The 22,887-nt window shown below is 34.2% G+C and overlaps 3 protein-coding genes and 1 non-coding gene across 4 annotated transcripts; 2 read left to right on the forward strand and 2 right to left on the reverse strand.

Moving 5' to 3' along the window:
- Positions 1-4,144: 4,144 nt before the first annotated feature.
- Positions 4,145-4,249, reverse strand: LOC117274132 (U6 spliceosomal RNA). The gene has a single exon (XR_004504211.1). It is a non-coding gene; the product is annotated as a U6 spliceosomal RNA (small nuclear RNA).
- Positions 4,250-5,368: 1,119 nt separating this feature from the next.
- On the forward strand, positions 5,369-6,652 carry LOC104085870 (ethylene-responsive transcription factor ERF086). Its single transcript, XM_009589992.4, has one exon. It carries the CDS (start codon positions 5,422-5,424, stop codon positions 6,472-6,474), a length of 1,053 nt encoding a protein of 350 aa, XP_009588287.1. The 5' UTR covers positions 5,369-5,421; the 3' UTR covers positions 6,475-6,652.
- A 1,768-nt stretch (positions 6,653-8,420) lies between these two features.
- LOC104085879 (zinc finger CCCH domain-containing protein 58) lies at positions 8,421-15,722 on the reverse strand. Its single transcript, XM_070186105.1, has 8 exons — positions 15,390-15,722; positions 15,216-15,351; positions 14,992-15,137; positions 14,507-14,572; positions 12,211-12,330; positions 11,720-12,052; positions 11,309-11,626; positions 8,421-9,450 (listed from the first exon to the last, which is right to left on the reverse strand). The coding sequence occupies exons 2-8, from the start codon at positions 15,310-15,312 to the stop codon at positions 9,046-9,048; spliced, it is 1,485 nt and encodes a 494-aa protein (XP_070042206.1). The 5' UTR covers positions 15,313-15,351; positions 15,390-15,722; the 3' UTR covers positions 8,421-9,045.
- Positions 15,723-21,479: 5,757 nt separating this feature from the next.
- LOC138898568 (uncharacterized) lies at positions 21,480-22,280 on the forward strand. Its single transcript, XM_070184645.1, has one exon. The coding sequence runs from the start codon at positions 21,480-21,482 to the stop codon at positions 22,278-22,280; it is 801 nt and encodes a 266-aa protein (XP_070040746.1).
- The last annotated feature ends 607 nt before the right edge of the window (positions 22,281-22,887 follow it).

Here is a 22,887-nt window from a genome sequence, read left to right on the forward strand (position 1 = left end):
GCATGAATGACAAGTTCTTTGTAACGGGCAGTGTATTAAATATTGTAGAATATTTTTTATTAAATAATAACGGATGGAAGGCATTTATTGTATTTTTATGAGCATCATTATTTCCGATAACAGATAAAACATTTGTCTTCGGTCTTAGCTATCATCTATCTTTGGTTTCTCGTGTCATCCTCTTATGCAATTACTTAACATAATATATTTTACCATATACAACTGGTTTTATGAGAACATTTAAAATTTAATATACACATATAAAAAATAGTAATGCATAATTTTTCGACAAAGAATATTTTATGGATCATCCTTTGATACATGTATTTCCACCCGTTACTGATTCAATTAATTAAAATTTGCAATGCTAGATATATCCATTAAAAAGGGTAAAGTACTTCCTATAAAAAGATTTTCTCTGATTGTACCATTTAAGTTGTATATAATACTCATAATTGGAGCCATGTTCATGTAAAGCTCTCAATGGACAGGAAGGGTTGGTCAAAGAAACCAAAAATCGTCATTCTTACAATAAGAGTCTCGTCAAAGTCCAAGGTCTCATGTTCTCAAGTCCTTGGCTTAGAATGTCATAATCTTTATCCCTAAATTCCGGATGACCCTAATTTTATTTATTTTATTATATATATTGCTAGACAAAAAGTGTGTGCATTTTTTGAAGAATGTGCAAAATTCTAATCTGACTCTCTCTACCCATGTAAGTTTCCCTTGTCAGTATAGAAGCTTGAATTAAAATTTAAATGGGAGGCCCCCACTTCACCTCCTTATTATTTTCCCTTTAATATCATTTTTTTTTTAATCAAAAAATAAAGAAGAAAAAATCGAAGACACAAGCCCCTCAATTTAAGAAATTCCAGCTTATGACTGTTCTATTAACTTATTTATTAAGTAATTAAATCCCCCAAGTGGTTCACATCTTTTCATATGACACTTGACCAACTGTTCATCCTTTACAAATGCTAAACATAAATTCATTGCTCTTTCAAAACATCTAAATCCTCCATAAACAAGAGCTTAATTCCATTATAATAAAAAATATTCTATCAAGAGTAGAAGGGTAAAGAATATGGTGTTTCAATAAGCATGAGTTATTTTGTGATGCTAAAATTAGTGCGATTTCAATTTAGAGTAAAGTAAGTTAGCAATGCATGTAACCATACACCTACTCTTCGCACTTTGAACTTTATATATGTATAATAAATATTCACCTATTGCTATAAAATAATTAATTGATATACAATAGTTTTCTATTTTCATCGATTTAAAACCTTGAAATCCACATTTAAATTTCTCAATAATCACAATTTCCTTGTTTCTAGTGTTCTAATGTGGGATTCATGAAGAGAATCAAGGGAATCTATCATATGTGACATGAATTAACTTAAGGGGGAAAAGAAACATTTAGTGGATGAGTCAAGGGTCATAGATTTTGTCCATGTCATACAAGAAAGATGACAGATGATTAGTATTTTAATCAAACCTCAATTATATAATGTCATTGTTTTTTTAATCATATCTCAATTCTCACATTTGTCCCACTCCTTTAACTTATAGTAGTTCAATAATTTTATGAAATAAAGCCACTATAGAGACCAGAAGGGTGGTGGCAAAGCATTATGGAGTTTAGAAATCATAATACTCTCTCCCTCTCATATTATCTCTCATACATTCTATAGCGTCTCAAATTATTTGTTATTTTAGAAATTTAGGACAAAATAAAATATATTTTTTCATTTTACCTTTAGTAATAATTACTAATTATTTTTGAAGATGGAGATAACACATAAATAAGATAAATATTCAATAAAGAAAGATTATATCTTACGACAAAGGTAAAATAATCTGATCTTTCTCCTAATTAATATTTCTTAAGAGGCGTGTAAAAGAGAAACACTGACTGATAATTTGAGACGGATGGGTTAACAAAAAGACATAAAAAGGGGTTGACCAAATTTTTTGATTTTATGACTATGATTAGGGGTTTTTCTATCTTTTTGTGTGGGGGTGTGGGTGGTTTATGTTGTTCCCAATGCCATTTAGGCATGTGAGTCAAGAAAAGTTAAAAGTGTCATGTTAGAACTGCTTAAGTAATGGACTAATAGTGATTAATGGCCCACTAATTATATTAATTTCTTTATGCTTACGGGGGAGTTTTGATACTTATTGCTTTCCATGTGTTTCAAACTCTTTTTCTTTGCACTTTTGACTATAGCCTTTTATAACTCACTTTCGGACAAGACAGAGATCCATAAATTGCTTAGAGAATTTTTCTCTTTTTGAACACACAAAAATTAATTTCATACTTTCCCCTCTTCATTTATTTGTTATTTTTTTATTGATTAGATTTTTCTCCTGCGATTCTTTGAAAAATCTCTAACTTAGCTTTGACCATGTTACTTTTTCGTCTTAATTGATCTTTACCACAAAGTCATAACGGAAAGAAAAAATGAAGTTGAACCCTGAAATAACATCTATACATATTTAACCAATTATAATATTTTATTACTTTATTTTTTGAGATTATCATATTAGACTTATTACGGAGAGTTCTCCGTTATTGGATGTGGTTGAGATAACAACTCAACAATTGAATACTGTTTATTAAATAGCCACTTATTGATCGATTCGTAATTGAAAGAAGAAGAAAAAGGCAAACTTAGAGGAAATTAAACTTGCCTACAAGATAAGTTATTGATTGTAGTTTCTGCACAAAAACTGACACTGTTTCTCTTCGTAAGTTGCATGTTAATGTCGGATAAAATGCAATTGCAGAAAACAATTCCTTTGATCATCGTTAATGTCACAATCATTGCCTAGAAATATAAACCCCGATAAAAAAAACCTCGAATAAAATAAGACAACTCTTTTATCTAAGCAAATACATCAGTAATTATTAGTTATATTATATTTATTTCGTTGCAGCAGGTTGAGGTTTTATAAGCAATTACTCTTCAAAAGGAAAGGATAAAAGAAATTATTTAACATTAGTATACTAATAATGTAAATATTCTGCTTACACTATCAAGCCATTTAGAAGGTAACCTCAAATAATACTATACTATCAATTATGAATTGTTGACCTAGAAAATAGGAGCACTATCATACTATTAAATTATATTGATATAACAACAATAACAACAACAAACTCGGGCCGTTTGGTCATACAATTTTTTACCTTTTTTCAACAAAAGAAATTCACTTTTATTCAAAATTGGTGTTTGGCCAAGAAATTTTTTATTTTACTTGAAGATAAATTTCGGAATTTTTCGAAATTTTAAAAAACTCCAAAAAATTATTTTTTAATTTTTTCACTTCAAATCACTCACAAAAATTCAAAAATAATCCAAAATTGTATTCTTGTTCAAACATAACTCTAATTTTCAAATATTATTTTTATTTGATTTTTTTTTTTTCCAGAATTTTATAATTCTTATCTCCCAATGCCCACTCAGTGTAATCTCATATGTGAGATCTGGGGAAGATAGAGTGTACACAAACTTTATCCTACCTTATACGGATAAATGTTATTTACGATAGCTTAAGAAGGACAACTAAATGATATTGATAATGTAAACTAATTAAATTCAATTAAAAGAGGGAATTAATCCCTCTCAAGGTAATGATGGTTAACTTAGTGCGTGAAGTCTATAGAAATGACAAAATATAGGATAGAGCTTTGACTTGTGTGCGTTTTCTCGAAATCCTCTTTGCCTGTGTAACATGCATAGCATACTAATCTTTCTATTGTTGGTATCTTATATCTTATAATCTTAAATCATTTTTTGATTAATTAATCACTTTTGGATTGAAGTTACAATCTTTTAACTGCTCCTTTGAAAAAAAAAACATGAGAAGACAAGTGTGTGTAGAAGAATTGATTTTGATATTTTAATTTCTTGCATATAACGCGGATATACATGTGCTTTAGAGTATAATCCAAAGTGAATAAGTACAACAATATTTCCAAAATTCAAATGTTTTGAGACTATCTAGGACTGTGGACAAAATATTTTCGTACGCGTTTTTATCCCTTCTTTTGTTATTTTCTTTTTGAAGGTAAGAATGATTAACGATAATGGAATCTTTCACTTCTTAGATACACGATAATATAATTAAACCATTATATTAAAATTCAGGTCATTTCTTGATTTGTACAGGTCATTTTTATGCAGGAGTCATGCTAACTTTTTATATATTTTTCTAATTTTACCGAATATCTCCGAAGGGAGACAATTCACCATTATTTATTTATTTATCTTTGACAGGATAAAGAGACACTTAACATTCTTGTTTTTATTTTATATTTATTACTCTTGAGCGTGATGTATATGAACACGTATACATCTGTATTGTCAAATTTCATTGGGTTTTAGATTTTAATTTTTGAGCAGTAAAAGTTGTGTCACTTCATTCACTTTAAGCTCAGGAAATTATATAATTGGAAGAATTTGAATTAGAGGATCCAGAAACCCGTTTTACTACAGAAAATTAATTAAACAAGGTTTAGGTAGATATATTCGGATGAGGCAATTTTTTTATTTTTTTTATTAAAAAAAAAGTAAATTATATGCTAGTAATAGGTTCCAACATTCCTCCGTGGCTTCTATACACCTAAATTGAAGACTATACTTCAAATGTCACTTACCAAAGTAATTTAGTAATCGAGATATTGAAAGGATATTTGCACGAAAAGCTTTCAAAAAAATCCCTTTGTTTTCAGCTTTTTGTTATTCCCATTCATATATCAGAATAAAGACTTAAAGAAAATCATATATACATGAGTGTGGCAGGGTACAAGAATTTAAGTAATTTTGTTATACTAACACTAATTTTAATCTATGACCGCAACTTATACTATATATTATTTCTATCAGATTACCGGTCAATGCTTAAAATAAAAATTTACCTGTAATAACCTTATAGATGCATGCCGACTTAGCGCCTAAGTCATGGACTCATACGAACCAATAGCTTTAGTTCGAACTCTATATATATGTACAAAAAAACTCATTAAATATGCACAAATAATATATTTCGAGCTCTTTAAATCAAATGGGCGGCGATATAGTTTTGAACTCGAACCTTAAAGTTCAAATTTCGAATCAACCTTATATAAATAACCTAATTGTATAGAAATTAAACTCTCGGTACAAGGGGTTGATAAACTAAAAGTTACACAGTATATGTGATATTACAAGAAAGAAATCAAAAAGTTGTTAGAAAGGGAAAATCAACATTTTTAAAAAGTAAATTACGTGCACACTGTCCTTTTCCTTCTTTTCATGACCATTCCAAGACTCTTTAAAAAGAGCTAGCTCCTCCCATGGCTACCACACTATCCATTCAAACTTCCCCTTCTCTCATCAATTTCCCAAAATAAAAAGAAAAATCCTCATCATCAAAATGTCGTCTTCTTCCACTCCTTCATCAGAAAATATTAACCAATTACCATTTAGTATGTTTGAACCAATCCGTACACCAACAGGCTATTCTTGGTTACAACGTAACACGGCCATATGTCAGCCTAGCGAAAAGCGCGGCCGCCGTAAGCAAGCTGAGCCGGGGAGGTTCCTCGGCGTCAGACGGCGGCCGTGGGGTCGCTACGCGGCCGAAATCCGCGACCCCACAACCAAAGAAAGACACTGGCTTGGCACTTTTGATACTGCTCAAGAAGCTGCTCTTGCTTATGATAGAGCTGCACTTTCTATGAAAGGCACTCAAGCAAGAACCAACTTTATCTACACTTGTGATAATACTAATAGTTTCCCTTCTCTCATTTCACCTTTTGATAATGTCCAAAATTTCTTGCAACCAAATTCACACTTCAACTTCAAGAATGCCACTACTCAAAATAACAACAAGAATGTCATAACCACTACTACTTCTGATAATGAGACTAGTAATAATTCTCATGAGTCATATTCTTCATATGGTTCATCACCTAATGAAAACAACAGTTTCTTTTCAACTCCTAGTCATGAAAATTCAGGTTACTTAGATTGCATAGTTCCTGATAGCTGCTTGAAACCACCTTCTTCTTCTACTCCTCAGAGCAAAATGATCATAAAAAATTCCCAAGAAAATAGCAGTAACATTGATCATCATCAAAATTACATGACTACTTTTTCAGAAAACCCTTCAAATTTTTCATTCAATAGTGGTTTTTGGGATGGTGATGATCAAGAAAAGTACACGTCGTCATGGGAGAATTCTTGTGAGCTTTCAGCTATGATGATGAACAACAATATTATGAGCAGCAATACTGAAATTAATGGTAATAATATTAACGAAATGGTGGATGTGGGGAATTGCTATTATCCAAATATGGAGATTAATGCAGCTTTTGATCATGATAATATGATGGTGCAGCCTTCTGAAATTACTACTACTAGTACTACTACCTCTTCTATTTTTCAACCTTTTGGTGATGTTGAATTTGGATACTCTCTCTTTTGATATTTTCAGCTTAATTCTCTATAGTTATTATTGCTTGAAACAATGTAATACTACCATCTATGTACTTTTTTTGCCACCCTAATTAATTTCCCTTTGCCACCCTTATTAATTCGTCTCCTCCTTTTTGTTTCCTATTGCTACGCGTTTTTCAGTGTCTCCTCATAAGTATTAGGGTTTCTCAGTACAAGACGTAATAACAAGTCATATCTAAGTGTTACGTACATGGATTTTGTTTGGACATTCTTATATATGTGTGTGTTAGACTCTTACTCAATACATCTTTCAAGTTTTGAAAAGTGATTAAAAGCGCAGGAGATTATTTGAAGTCCAAAAACCATTTCGATAATGTGTAGCTTTTAACTTTGTAGCTTCAGAAACAAACATCATGTTCGTTAACAAGCTTGTTATTTTCACGATAATGATTACACTAGCTAAGCCGCTTCAAATAAATTTCATTCAAAATTTTTTACTAGAAGCATTATATTATATAAATGTAAATACTAAATCTATCATACCGACAGTGTATTAGGCCATACTGACTAATGAGTAAGTATTATTTAGCAAAAAGATTTGAGTTTTATATAGTGAAAGTGTAAAAATAAAATTTTCACTATCATCAATTTTAACTTGTGATAGCAAGTAAGTTACTATTTTTATCGGATTTTTAAAATATTTATCAAAAACTTTACCTATAATTACCTAACAAGTGAAGTGATTGTATATAAATTCTTAGCAAGATGACATCATCACGTAAGCCCTAGCCTTAGAAATGTTGAAGTTTCTCCACTTCATGCACTCTCCCTTTCGAAACATTAGGTCACCGTTAGGTCACTTCAGTAGTACTACTTGTCTAGGCAACAATGACTTTTTCAGCATAATAGGGAAAGCAAGAAAGGAAAATTTAGAGGAGAGTCGTTATGTGCGAATCCGAATATAGTCGGCTTCAACGCGGGTACCGAACACCCGGAGAAAACCAAAAAAAAAAACATCTCCATTTCATATGGTTTCCTATGTTAGGTATCTATTTTTTTTTTTTTTAGGTGGTGGTTGATTCTTTTCTTCCCCAATAACGACAAGAACAATAACAAACAAACCCAATATAATCCCACAAGTGTAATCCAAAAAGGGTAATGTGTACACAGACTTTACCCCTACCTTTAAGAAAGCGCGGAGGTTGTTTCCGGTATACCTCGGCTCAGAAAAAATAAAGATTCTTATCTTCCCCAATATGTGATATTCCCACTGCCTAACTTTTAAATTAGCAAAAATATTGACTCAATATAACCCGTCTTCGCATACCTGAATATTGGGTGGTATAACTTTTAAGTATTTCGGGTAATAATTCCAGATTTTACCAAAATAAGACACTTGAATTGACCAAAAAAAAAAAAAAAACAGACTACTAAAATAAGACACTTGAAGTGGTAAAAGAATCTCCTACGCATCAAATAGAAAAGAAATATGCTTTTAAATAGTTCCAGTACTTTCTTCCAAAGTAAACATGTTTAATTAGGAGCAACTCCAATTATGGATAAAGTACGAACATCACCCACCAAGCTATAAACTAATCTTCAACTATTGCACTTAGGGTAGAAAAAGACCTACAGCATTGTTTAGATCATAAACCAGAAGGTCATTAATGACCTTAGGTTGGAGAATTAGTAGATTTAGGAGAAAAGTTAAATATACAGATAAAATTTTGACCACTTGAGCCATGAGACATTTAACTCATTGTGATGAACAAGTGACTCATTTTGCTCCCTGCTTTAATTTTGTTCTAGAAATTGTAAGACAAGTAAAGAAGTTAATAATAGAAGATGAAAAGGGAAACCATAACCTATAACAGCAATAAAGATTCAGTGATGAGACTAAATGTGATAGGAAAAAGAAAGAAGAAAAAAAACAATTCTTAGTAAGTCAAAGTTGTCACATGGTACTTTACTGTATTTGCTGATAAATATTACCAATTCGAACAATTTCCCATATCACAACATAAGTATCGATCAAATCCCATAATGACAATGTTCCATTCTAACTGTTTCTTCACAAGAAAGCCCTAAACAAAGAGAGGAAAAAAGAAGACATTGGTATTAATTCCAAAGCCAAGTTTGGAGCTTGTCCCCTATTTTGAATAGGGCTAAAGAGGATAGGTGAAGACAGTCAAATTTGGGAAGGACAATGGTGTAGGAGGGATATTTTTGTTCCCTAAAAGACTACAACATAAATAGCCACAACAAGGTCCAAAAATGGGGCATAGTTGCAGATTCATCTAAAATGGAAAGTGGTTTCTGTTTCTTGTTATTCAGAAACTAGCTACAAGCCCCTAGTGAGGGTAGTTGGGACCTTTGAAGGATGGTCTTCGCTTATTCAAAATGAAAAAAAAAAAAAGGTGGCCTTATAGTGATTTTATGAACAACAGATGGACAGAAGTAGTGTGTGTGCTAGATCTGAATTGAAAGAACCAAGATGACTAATAAGATGAGATCCTCCTAAAAGTGACTAGCACCAAAAATAGAATGCTCGGCATGATCGTTGAGCAACAGAAAAAATGTGATCACTCAATCTTTTCTCTCAACTTGATGTGCGAGCCTCACCTCCGTGGCCTGCGCTGCTGCTGCTGCTGCTGCCACTGGAAGGATTAGCACTCTGTACAGACTGCTGAACGCCGGAATGAGAAGCATGACCGCCCTTTGAAAACATTGAACCAACTGAACCACTTGAGGTGCTCATGGAAGATATTTGGGTAGAGAAAGCATCCCTGGCGGATCCAGAGACTAGTTCAGGCCGCAAGTCTGAGGATGAGGATGATGGAGCCAAAGTACCAATAGAAGATCGCACAGGGTAAGGAGCGACAGCCATATCAGTAAGAGAAGATGCTGATGGACTATAACTCATTCCCATTGGATGGTCAAACTTGCAAGAAGGCCCAAACTTGCAGACTCCATTTTGTGCATAGTGAGAGCAAATTGGCGCACCCTGAAACAGAACCATTGAGAGGAACAAAAAAAAAATGAATATTCCAAATCACTGAAGCAGTGAATCACTCAAACTACAGAACTCACTTGTTTCAAACACTAACAAATTTCAGCAACGTGTTTAATAGGAGAGGTAAAGCAAAAGAAACTTTTGTTCCTAGCACGTTCAATTAGCAAAGAAACTCAATCAGAAAAATATGCCACTAGCACTTCACGGAAGGGACGACTAATAGCTGATGGCTTGTATATGAAGGCTGGGATACATCTCATTTCAAGAATACACCTATGTAAGAATCAATAGGATTGCTTCCCGCAACTAAAACCAGACTGCTATATCAGTGTATCATGTAGATCTAATGGATGCATAAAAAGCAAAGATATTATGAAGGAGTGGCATTATATTTTTTTGACTGATTGTTCCACAACCGAGTCCAAATCGGTACTCAAATTCCCAAAATACACTCTCTTAAAGTGTAATAAAAAAGCCCCAAATTTCACTTTGAAATTCCATGTTTTAGGTGTAGAAAGAATGGCATTATAAGATCACAAAATATGGGCTTTTTGTGATAATAAATAAATCTACGAAGGCCAGTTGGCGCACAATTTGAAACTCGGTGGATAATACGCCCTCCCCGCTACCTTCTCCACTTAAATACCAGGTTTTTGGTTTGCAACAGGGTTCAAACTCGTGATGTCCACTAATCCACACATCCTGCATTGCACCACTTACCACAAAATATGCCTTTTTTTTAACTCTTCAATAAGATGCACTATAGTTCAGCAATTCTTTTTGGGACAAGTTAAGAAAAGTTCCGCAATTCCAGGAAGAGTAGGCAAGGAAGTTATTTCACCATCTAGCAAGCACCAGGCGCAAAAGTGTAATCTTTTATACTACCTGTACCTCAACAATTTGAAAATTCACAATGTTTACTGAGCCCCTGAAACTGCATATGATGTTACCCATTTATATGCCCCAGTTGATATTTAGAGAATAGCAGAAAGATACCAAGGGGGAATTAGGGGTATTCGAAAATTTTCGGTTTGGTATTTGTGGTTTGTCCTACAAGAATAGGTCAACGAATCTGATATCCAAAATATATTTGTCCATCTGCGAACATTCTATCAAATTCTTTTGCGAGGTAGAGACGCAAGAATATTATAAGCACTTCTCTTGTTGCTTGAAAAGTAAATTCCTCATGTACCAAGGAAAAGAAAAGTAATCATTATATCAATAATTACTGCACCACATATACCGGCCATCCTTGTTCGTGTGGGGGGGGGGGGGGGGGGGTTTCTCTCCAAACTACTTGGTCAAGGGTTCAAGGCTGGTAAACATTTTCAAAAAATTAATAATTACTGCACCATATATGACAAATTAATAATTCCGGAATTAATCATGACAGCCATCTCTTTAGAAACAAAAAGCAATTCAAACATACTCAGAAAGTCAAATAGCTATTGCCAAAATTCTGTATTGTCCTACCAAAAAGCATCCCTGCCCACACTTAGAGCAATAATGTAAACACATACATGCAGATACCTCCTTGCGAAAATTGTCTGACACAATAATTCAAATAGCGGATCTTATTGATACTTTTCACTTCAAGGAATTGATCATCCCAATCAGTAAACTGCTTCAATCTAAATATCCTAGGCAATATAATGCCTTCTTTTCAATTTCATGCATTTATAGGAGTCTGTCTCTAAAATAGTACAGTAATGTAATTCCAGATTTGAGGGTTAGGGAAAGAAAGGTCAGATTTAACATGGAGAATGCTTTAGCAACAAAGTTTAGAAACATTGAAGTGCTGACCAATATGTAGAATTTCAATTTAAAATTTGCATGCAAAGATTCTCACCGGACGAAGAGGGAGGCCCATAGCACTGAGGATAAAACTTGTTTTAGGTCCACTCCACTCAGGCGGATGATGGTATCTACAAGAAGATCCATATTTACAGTCCCCATACTTCATGTAATATTGACATTCTGGTTGTCCGGGCCTTTCTGGAAATGCGTGCTCCTTCTGGCTGCTGCTTGAAGGACCGGAAGCAGAAGCAACAGATAAATATGGTCCCATGTAGGCAGGTGCTGAAGGAGATAGTTGAGAAAGCCCATAAATAGGGCCAGCAGCAGCAGGAGGCTGAGTACTTGGGGAGGGAGCTGGACTAGCAGGTGCCTGTAGCGCATAATTTAAACTCAGTAGAAAGTCAGTGCATCCAAAAAAATGGTATATATCAACAGCTGAAAGAAGCATCTATGGTGTACCTACCGGATAAGGAGTCCAACCTGGTAGAGGAACCATCCCTGGGGGAAGAAGCATAGAACCATAAGTCCCAGGGATATATGAACCAGGAAGTAGAGTAGGTCTTGCAACTGGCCAGTTGCCAGAAACTACCCCGTACTGTTGAGCTGATTGAACAGAAGGAGACTGCACCGTTGGATAAATGTGCGGTGCAGGAACAGCAGCTGGCACAGCCAGAGGTCCAGGTCCAGCTGGTGGTGCTGGCACTTGCGCTCCAGCAGGATGTGGATGATGAAATTTACAAGTGACGCCAAATTTACACTGCCCTGTTTTCACATAATACGAGCATTCCTTTTCACCCTGTGACAGGAACTTTATGAGCCAACTCAGAAGGATTCAACCATACTTAAAACTTTTCAAGCAGTAAGACAAAAGAGAAAGAAAAGAAAATAAAAGGACTGGAACCAAAAGAAAATAAGCTCAGATGAAGACTGATTGAAAATAAAAAGAAGGCAGACCGGACGCAGCGGGTATCCATAAATGTTAACTGTCACTGGTGCTGGAGATCCACCTCCCTGTCTTGGGTGATGGTATTTGCATGAAGCACCAAATTTACACATACCTGTCCTCATATAGTACTGCAAATCAGAATCAGAAACAACTAATTATTGCAGTGAAAAGTGCAGTTTTATATATCAACTTATCCAAAAAAGAAGTCGCCAGAAAAACAGGACAAGTTAACCAGTCACTTTTTGCTGAGCAACTGTTTTCATAGTTAACAATCAACAGGTATATCATATTTCTAAGCAATCATTTGACAGTGGCTGTCATTTGACCACATATTAAGCACTTCTTTCGATGATTTACTAAAAAGTAGGAAGATGAGCTCTCCTTTAACATGGGAGACACATCATATGAAGCTGAATCCACCAAATGCAGTCGACTACACAAAATGTGAAGAAAATAATTTGGTGCTCAATTCCAAAGCTATCTAATCAACAACAAATAGCAATCTTTTCTAAGATATAATTCATAAATTAGCAGATAAAATATGCAAAGGAGAACATCTTCAGCAACAAGCATGAACCAAAGTGGTAAAAATGATTAGTGCATAAAAGAGAAAACAAACTCATGATAGAACACACAAGAGATCCAAAGCGGACGAGAAACAAATGAGCTTTTTTAAAAACCAAATAACTGAAAGGCCAGAACTTCATACATTTTCTTTTGATAAGAAAAATAATTTTATTAATGCTGGGGAAATCCGCCTCTACAGGAAATATACCAAAAGTAGAGAAACCTACACCAAAATATGGTTCTACAAAAGTCACCCACTCATCTATACAAACAACCAGAACTTCATACATAATCAAGAGTTGTAATCAATAGGTAACACAAACAGAAAGTGTCCATGACATAGAATCAAGTACGGAGATTACCATATAAAAGTATCAAGCAAAAAGGATTTTCATGTCAAGGATAGAAAAGCCTCGCTCCTCAGACTAAACAAAGATATGAATCATATGGAGCTGGTATATAGTGGAAGAACATTTTCCAACAGAAGCATTATCGATACTCCAATGATGAGAAGACTAAACCCAGTTACTCAAACTAAATTTTCTGAACAGTCACTGAATTGAACATTGAATTCCAAAATGGAAAAAGAAATGAAAATCAAATCATGATTTACTAGCACAAATAAGCAATGCAGATTATTAAAAAAAAAAAAAAAAAAAGGCAGCCCGGTGCAGGAAGCAACCCGCGTTCACGCAGGGTCCGAAGAAGGGTCGCACCCCAAGTGATGTGATGTAGGCATCCTATCCTAACGCAAGTACCAGTGCCTGATTCTACAGCTCAAACCCGTAACCTAATGCAAGCAATGCAGAACGCAATCCCTAAAATTAAACCTTATAGCTTTATCAGAAGTTCTAAAAGAAAAGGTGATCACCAAGAAAAAATTGTTCCAGCTACAGAGACAACAAAGCAATTTGTAATACAGATAATTCGATCAAGCATGTTTTTGCAACATCAGGAAATGTTTCTTAAAAATGTACCATTATCGTGAACAATAAAAGCACTTGCACAACTAGGACAAAAGACATCATCAATAAAATGATCAACAACGTCAAAATGTGGGAAAAAATTTGGAATCTACATGGAAAATTGAGAGTAGTTCAAAATTGCCGACCCTAGCATGTATGATTTGTAATGTAAAACATTTATCAGATATGGAAATTTTTTAATTCAGTTGAATTCACAAACATGGTAATGGAAAATTTCCAGAATAAGGAACAGAAGGACGAATTCATGTCTAAAAGGAAAAGAAGTCCATGCACTTATCAGACAGCAAAATGACGAATATCATCACAGAGCAGAATCTAGCAAATTGGATCTTTCCAGTATGCATCTGAAAGATAACATGGCAAGTCTAGGAGGATCATAAATGCTACACCAGATTGAAGAGCAACATAAGCTTCCATTTAGCACATCAGAGATCCGAAAGAAGGAAAAGGACGAATCATGATCAACAAAATGGGAGCTCAACCGTAAAGAATCAACAGCAAGCAGATGAAGTGATTGTACTAACCAGATGGAAGCTCACGTAGTACATAATCAACAGCAAGCAGACGAATTGATTGTACTAACAAGATGGGATATCAATGTAGTACAGATTCAACAGCAAGCAGACGAATTGATTAACTAACGAGAGAGCCAAATCCAGAACCCACACATTCCTCCAAAAATTGATCATCATTCAATAGAACACCCAACATTCTAAAACTGATAGCATTGCATGTAACGAAAAAAACTTACCTGGCAAACAGGTTGACCCACTCTTTCTGGGTATTCTCCTCCGGTAGCTCTCATCGCTCCCAAGACCTGTCCTCAGTTCACACAATCAATGCATGTCAAAATTCCCAATCTTGATAACAGATTAAAACCAAAAATTAAAAAAATCCCAAAAGTCGAGCAAAAGAAAGATCTTTTTAACTACCATTGCTAGAGACGGATCCAGGATCTTAAGTTAGTTTACCCCCATAACACCATTGCACCCACTACTTAGTGTCAATATATACTTTTAGGCAATGCTAATCAAGATTTTTAACAACATGCTTCAGAAATGTCCAAAAACAAAAAAAAAAAGATCAAAACTTTAAACATCTAGAATCAAAAATTTGAGACCATCAAATCAGAAGATCAACCCCAAATTGGACACATAAAAATCAATGATCAAGCATATTAACCCTAAAGATTCATTCTTTTACCAAAAAATATAATTAAAAAAACTGTAAATTTACCGAATTACGGTCACGGGGATGATTGAACCGACACCTAGCACCATAACCACAAAAGCCCGTACGCAAGTAATAGATACAATCAGGCTCATTAGGCCTTTCTGGGTACGATTCTGGACCAGTATTCAGTGATAACTGCCACATAGGCTCTGTAAAAAAATATCCCACATTACACAAAATTTAAGTGAAATTCACATGAAATTCAAATGCAGTAAAAAAGTACTTGCCTTCGAGCCCAGTCTCACCGCCGGGAACTGTCCATTCGGAGACCGGATCCACCGGTGCACCAACCTCCATTGATTGGGTCCCACTGTACCTCTCCATTTTATACACAAAAGCTTTACAAAATATAAATAGTAGATGTGTGTGTGTATATATATATATATATTATATATAATATATATATATATCTATGTACTAACTAAACGTATATAGAAATTTGTGTATTTATATATAAAATCTATGAACAGAGTGAGAAAGAAGACAGTGTGTGTGTGTGAGAGAGGAAGCTATGGAATGGTGATGATCGACTGTGAGGTAGCGTGGGGGTTGGTAAGAGTGAAGGGGGTGTGGGGTTATGGTAGGGGGCGGGTGGGAGGGAGGGGTTTGGTGGTTTTTAAGAGAGAGAAAAGTAAAGGAAGTTCTTTTTAAGTGTTCTTTTTCTTTCTTTCTTTCTTTTTTCTATTAGCACTTTCTCTCTATATCTCACACTCGTCAGTCACTCTGTGTGTGTGATTTCAGTCTGGTTTTTGGCTTTGGCCAATAGGCTTTTTGTGTATGTATTTCCAGTCTTTCTGTGTGATTTTCTCACACTTAACTCTCGCCACAAAAGGTTGCGGTGGAAAAGTTTCTTAATTAGAGTTTTCGTATTCAAAACTTTTGGTATTAGTTCTTTATCATAAATTAAAAGTTTAAATTTGCGTCCGAAGCATGAAATCACCTTTGATAAAAAGTTACTTTTAGTATGAAGTGATTTTTAAAATTGTTTGATGCGAATTCAAATTAGACAAATCCCTAAAACATTAGAAATACCAATTACGAAACCAAAAAAAAATCTTTTTCTGTCTAAGAGGGATTGGGGGTAGATGGGTGGTAGGATAAGGGGGGTGGGGATAGAGAAAGGGGTTGTCAAAGCTTGTGTGATCTTTCTCTTTGATAGTGAGGGAGAGGGGTTGGAATTTGGAATCAATGGCATTTTATTTATTTTTTTGAAAAGAAAAAAAGAAAGAAGAAAGTTTACAAAAAGAGAGAAAAATCTAACAAACAGTAACAGTACATGACACCATAAGATCACTAAGATTCGAATAATATTGTCGTCTTTTTAACTACATATTGAACTGTTATATATAGGTAGGGATAGTGATGAATGTACAACAAAGTTGGACATACTTACATTTTATTTGACTATGTGTATATATACGTATAAAATACACTTATAATATAATATATTTATATTAATATCAAGCTTATTCTAGTAAATGTAACGAATACATGTCTATAACTCTCTATTCATGCGTATACATATATAAAGATTCTTAATATTATACATTCATATTAACTATATATGTGCGTGTACATATAAAAAACTTTATTATCGAAAATAAATAAAAGTGCAGTAAATATAGATAGTAGTTGTAATTGCATCTACCTAATTAAAATTTTAGATTCATCTTTGGACGGGATGGTTGAATTAGGAAGATCGATCTGTTTTCAATTTAATGCTATTTTTTAAACTTTTGAGGTTAAGTTTTAACATTTTAATTTTTGGTTTTTGTTTTTTTCTATTTTTTTTCATGCGTTTGTTTGTTTGTTTAACTACGCGCCAAACATATACCTAACATGTAAATCTCTCCCTTCATATATGGTTGTTTCACAGTTAATGATCAGTTCACTTCTTATTTACCTTAAATAACATTTTTGCCCTTCAACTTCTTACACGTCATCTTACACAGTGCGAAGATACAACAAAACGCGCCAAATCCTCCTGCATGACAAAAGAATGACGTCTTTTTTTTTTTTTCCTTTTATTTCATTGTCGTTTCTGCTCTTACTTTTTTTTAATAATAAGTTTTCTGGACACTTGTGTTGCACGTGTATTTGAAGTTAAGTAATTTATTATTTTATAAAATAGTTTCAATTATATTAAATCAATGCTTTGAGTAAATAATTATAAAAAAAAAAATAAAGTAAATTATTTTGGTGAATGATCAATATGAATCATTGTATGATGACTTACTTGTTGGATATCTTCTCAATTTATGAAGAATAATAATAATAATCAAAGTTTAATTAGATATATATTATTCTTTTATTTATTTTGATTTTATGAGATAAAACATGTAATGAAGTATATCTCGTTTTTTTATAAATGATATTCTTGGTGTATATTCTTTTTATCCATTTAGATTGCTTTTTTATAATCATGACTAGGACTTTCGTGTCAAATTTTTTTAGTTAAAGAAGAAATAAGAAATTTAGTAGTATAATTTCAATCCATAAAATAAGATATATAAGTACATAAGATTCTTGGCGTAATATCTTTGTAAATTGAAATTCTAACATTAGAAAAGCCTATGATCGTTTATCATCTTTCAATTTTTTCAAAACTTTCACCGTTATTTTCAGCATTATCTCCCTATAAAGTATATCTATATGAGCATACCTATACATTTAAAATTTTATTAACTTATCTATATCGTACATAGATGAACTTTCTTTTATAAAAACTTGTGTAATTTTAACGTAAGACTTTCTAGGATAAGTAATTTCACTTTACTAACAAGCAAACTACATTTGAAAAACATGAAAATCTTTATCTTTAGTTATAAAATTATCTATTATATTAATTTAGTATATGTCAGTTTATTTTTTAAAATAATGACATGTTTAAATAATATTGATTGTATTTTTAGAATCGTGTGTACTAAATGATTTAGAATTCACATACAATGCGTGTGTCAGAAAAGTTATAATGTGTCTAAATGCAAATATAATTTATTGTCATGGTCTTAAACTTTTAGGTTTGGACATGATCTTTCAAAAAAGACATTCCACTTTGTATCATCCTTTAACTTGAAAATAAACTTCCACGTAATTTTGCATAATACCATAGTATAAGTAAATTGATAGATTTCAACTTAGTAATAATAAGTTAATTATAACATTAACTAATATGTCGATCCTTAATACAACAAATATGTATTTAATATTTTCGAAATCACAAAGTTAGCAAATTAAGATTTTTAGAGGAGTGAGTTTAAGAAAATAGAACCAGAATTTTTTGTCAGTTTCTTTTTGATTTGTTGTTTTGATGCTATGGTCATTCCTGTATTCAAAGTCATGTCTTGCAACGGCAAAACCTTCTAATTTTTTGAAGAGGCACATATATCCCTTCAATTTGCACCCTTTCACATACTTATGAGAAAGTCTAATGTTTTTCCTTCGTGTCTTGGCCATGTGGCAATGATGATGAAGACAATGGATAAGCAGAAGAGAATACAATTTGTTGCATCAACGAAAGCCATGTTTTTTTTTTAATTATTCTAAAGGTTTCTATGGTGAAAGGAGATATAACTCATCATGATTATGTATTAACCTCTCTTCACTTAGTGAAAATAGTATGGGCTAACCAATTTTCGGACTGATAATTAAAAAATAGCTAGCGATTGCGAAGTTATTAAAAAATAGTTATTATTTTGCTCCAACACAGAAAGTTCCAGCATAATATACTGGAGATTGATGCACCTATGTGTGAACTTCCAACATATTATGTTGGAACTCCAGCACACAGAAAGTTCCAGCATAATATACCGGAGATTGGAGCACATGTGTATATGAACTTCCAGCATATTATGCTGGACCAGTATATTATACTGAAAGTCCAGCATATCATGCTATAACTCCAGTATATTATGGTGGAAGTTCACATGTAAAAAATTCGAACTTCAATATATTATGTTGAAATATTTTCTGGGTGTTGTACAGTGTTTTCGTTCAGATTTATTTTTACATGAAAAGTTACTAAATTTCGATTACTTTTGAAACTATGACTATTTTTCAATTACCACTTGTAAATCTGGTTATTTTTGAATTTCGCCCCTTCACTTATTCTTCTCAGTCCAAGGTACATCATAAAAATATTACTCGAACTTGAAGATAAGTTTCGAGTGAAGGGTTGTGACTTTTAGTGTGAAGTACCAAACGTTGTGTTATGGTGCCGGGGGTGTTTTTAGGCATAGTTTTTTTTAGTTAATTAGGGTATTTAGGTTTTAATTAAGAAAGGTAAAATAATAATTTAACTTTTAGACTAAGGGGTTCCTACTTTTAATTTAAGAATGGTAAAATAGTAATTTAACTTTTAGATTAAGGGATTCCTGCTTGTAATGACCTGTCCAAGGAATTGTATTCAAGTATTAATTTGAATTTTACTTGCAGGATTGGAATTGATATGTTTTTGTGAGTTTAACATCTGAAATAGAATGATCATATATTTTTTTCATCATATATCGGTTTAGTTTAAATTACAAAAGTGTTTCTATTTAATAGAAACTGTGATCTAAAATCTTTAAGTTGAGTCAAATCAATATAATTAACGATTCAGTAGTTGAAAATTAGCCTTCACGATACAATTGAAGGAGGCTGGTAAGCTTTTTAATTAAAACGTGAAAATCAGTTGCTACTTTTGAAAGAATAAACTTTTCCCCTGCAAAAGTTTGTCATTATACCAAACAACAATTTTGTACTTTGTCCCTTTTATGCATCTTATATACAAAAGATATTCTGGACTTTAGGAACATAATGCCACCCTATTTTTTTCGTTGTTTAGCTAAATTCCTTTCCCATTGCAATTTCTTGTTGATGTCATCTCTCATTGTTGTTTCCAGCTAATTCAAACTATAGTGTTTTAGGATCGAATTTACTGGACTATTAAATGTAGTTATTTAATTTTAATTTACATCTGCTAGACATTTTAATACTGTATCATTTATAGATTGTTGTTTCCAGCTAATTCAAACTATAGTGTTTTAGGATCAAATTTATTGGACTATTAAATGTAGTTATTTAATTTCAATTTACATTGGCTGGCCATTTTAAAATCGTTTATAAATTTAGAGAAAACAATAAAGAGACAATTCTTAAGCAAACTTCGGTTGCGATTTATGCTAGAGAAATAAAAATTTCATATAGTCGTTGTACCATTTGCTTTAATGAATGTACTTTCCTCTAGCATTTTAAAAACTGGCTTCTTTTCTCCTTTGCCATATAAGATAAGATTAATTAGTAGGTATAGTATTGTTTAAAGACAGAGTTACTGATAGAGGGAATATGCCTTTTCTTTAACGAGGTATCTTTGCTCAAAATAGAAAAGACTACGCGTAAAAAGAGTTCAAATATACTCATTTTGTTTGTTTCTTAAATCCGTTAACTATTATTGCTTTTGTTCATGCGTGTCCGTTATTGCCATAAAGTGATAAATTATATTGCAATCTTTTTGTGATCAATGTTTTTTTTTTTTTTTTTTGCAATTTATTTATTTTTCAAATTTTGCATTATATAGGATAAAATATACTATGCTAAGTGGTTGCATAAGAAAGTGACACGTGGAGCCAAAAGTAAGGGATAGTTAGAACCGAAGACAACTGCTTTATTTGTCACCGGAAAGAATAAAGCTCATAAAGATGCAATAAATACCTGCCACCCAGTAGCATTTAATAAAAAATATTTCACATCATTTAGTACACTGCTCGTTACAAATAAATTGTCATTTATGCTCACCGTTGCACATTCTTCAATGACCCTCATAATTGACATTAAAGAAGGGCATGATCCTAGGACCTTGTTTCCTAGGTGCAACTATAAATAATGAGCTCTATTATCATTGTAAAGGACACGAATTTGCTGGCAAACTTATGCTATAATCAATTCAAAGCTTAATATAATTTTATCTTCTTACTCCTTGATTTCATTATTGTTGTGTCCGGAATCCCTGCTCCAGGATTATTGTTTATGCTATTTTGTCTTCATTTCAAGGCTAAGTATTGCGTATTTCTTCAATTATTTTATTATTCCAGGATCGAATTAATTCACTTGTCTAGAAATCACGTATAAATTCAATTGTACCGTTTTACGGGTAAACAATTTAGCGCCCACCGTGGGGCCTAGACAGTCGTGTAATTAAGTTGGTCCTTACCTCTTTTACTAACGTGTTTTGATCATTTATCTTAGCAAAAAATCACAAAAAGGCAGATAATGGTGTTAACAACACACACAATCTTGAGGCCCAAGGGGACCAGCCTCATCACGAGGATTCAGTTAGTGACACCCACAATGAGGGGAAGGATGCTACGTCGGTCCACGACAGGCGGTACCCACAAGATGTTCGTGAGGCGACTCCCGATGATGCGGAAGAGGAGCATGTCGTTGAAGCGGTAAGGGTCTCGCAAGAGCAACAAACGGTCATTCTAGGCCATCTTATATGGCAGGATAAGATTATGACGGAGTTGAAACATGCATTGTCGGGGGCTTCCAATAACACGAATGGACGAGGTCCAGTTCCTCCCGGTACTCCCGCGAATCAAACAACGCAGAGGGTCGAAAACAACACTCCGATGGGCGAGGTTGGCTCCGATGGGGCTGGGGGGAGCGGATCCAGCCCCAATAACGAGAACGATCCCTTCAAGAGCGAACTCTTACGGTTTATGAGGGAAGTGAACGCCCGCATGGACCAAATCCCGGGTGCACCACCGGTGCTGAAAGGACCAGACTCAAAGAAGTATACTCAGTTGTCGTACAAACCAAGCACGACACCAGAATTAATTCTGAAGCGGTTTAAAATGCCCGACGTGCCAAAGTATGATAGAACTTCAGACCCTCAAGAGCATACTACCACCTATACAACGACAGTGAAGGGGAACGATTTAGCTCCCCACGAGATTGAATCTATTTTGCTGAAGAAATTTGGAGAGACTCTCACGAGGGGAGCCTTGACTTGGTATTCGCTGTTACCCAAGCATTCCATAGATTCCTTTGAGTTGCTCGCAGACTCTTTTATTAAGGCCTATGCCGGGGCCAGAAAGGTGCAGGCCCCAAAGACCGACATATTCAGAATTGCACAAGGGGAGTCCGAGTTGATGCGGAAATTCGTCACCCGGTTCCAAAAGGAGAGGATGCTTCTCTCGGCTGTTCTATATGAATGGGCGCCTGAAGCATTCACCAAGGGTCTGAATCCGAGAAGTTTAGACACATCTCAGAAATTGAAGGAAAGTTTGCTTGAGTTCCACGCGACGACTTGAGCGGATGTCCACAACCGGTACGAGTCTAAAATAAGGACTGGAGATGACCAGATTGGCTTCCTGTGGTCTGCAAAGGGACGGGAGAAGAATAAAGAAAAGTTAAAAGACGATTTCGACGCAGACAGGCTATCTTCGAGGGGTCGGTTTTTGACCTACGAACGGGCCGAAGGATGCGGTAGAGGTTTTCGATCGACAGACATGTTCGTTACCAATAGAAGAATTGATCGCGGCCGGAATAACAGATCATTGCAGGACAAAGAAACATCAGGTACACGGGATCCTTCCTACCCCAGGCTATCAGAATAAAACTTCAACGTCTATATAGTAGAGTTGGTATCGGCTATGAGGAATATTAAAGAAGCGCGGTTCCTGAAGCCGATGAGGTACGATCCCAGCCAGAGGGATCCCAATTTATAGTGCGAATACCACGGGACAAATGGCCACCGGACTGGGGACTACCGACATCTGCGTGAAGAGGTGGTAACACTGCTGAAAAATAGGCATCTCAGAGAATTCTTAAGTGACCGGGACAAGAACAAATACGGGCGCAACCGTGATAACGCGGAGCTCTCAAAAGCAGGAGAAGATCCCCCACGCCAGATGATCA

The sequence above is a fragment of the Nicotiana tomentosiformis genome, chromosome 9, assembly GCF_000390325.3.
Source record: "Nicotiana tomentosiformis chromosome 9, ASM39032v3, whole genome shotgun sequence".
In the NCBI taxonomy this organism is placed as follows: Eukaryota; Viridiplantae; Streptophyta; class Magnoliopsida; order Solanales; family Solanaceae; genus Nicotiana; species Nicotiana tomentosiformis.

Excerpts from the sequence above, each read along its gene's own strand:
- LOC104085870 (XM_009589992.4), top strand. The coding sequence starts at position 5,422 with ATGTCGTCTTCTTCCACTCCTTCATCAGAAAATATTAACCAATTACCA.
- LOC104085879 (XM_070186105.1), bottom strand. The coding sequence starts at position 15,312 with ATGGAGAGGTACAGTGGGACCCAATCAATGGAGGTTGGTGCACCGGTG. Across the intron at positions 12,053-12,210 it reads ATGGATACCCGCTGCGTCCG|GGTGAAAAGGAATGCTCGTA; the intron begins GTCTGCCTTCTT and ends TTCCTGTCACAG. Across the intron at positions 9,451-11,308 it reads TGGGCCTCCCTCTTCGTCCG|GGTGCGCCAATTTGCTCTCA; the intron begins GTGAGAATCTTT and ends GTTCTGTTTCAG.
- LOC138898568 (XM_070184645.1), top strand. The coding sequence starts at position 21,480 with ATGACGGAGTTGAAACATGCATTGTCGGGGGCTTCCAATAACACGAAT.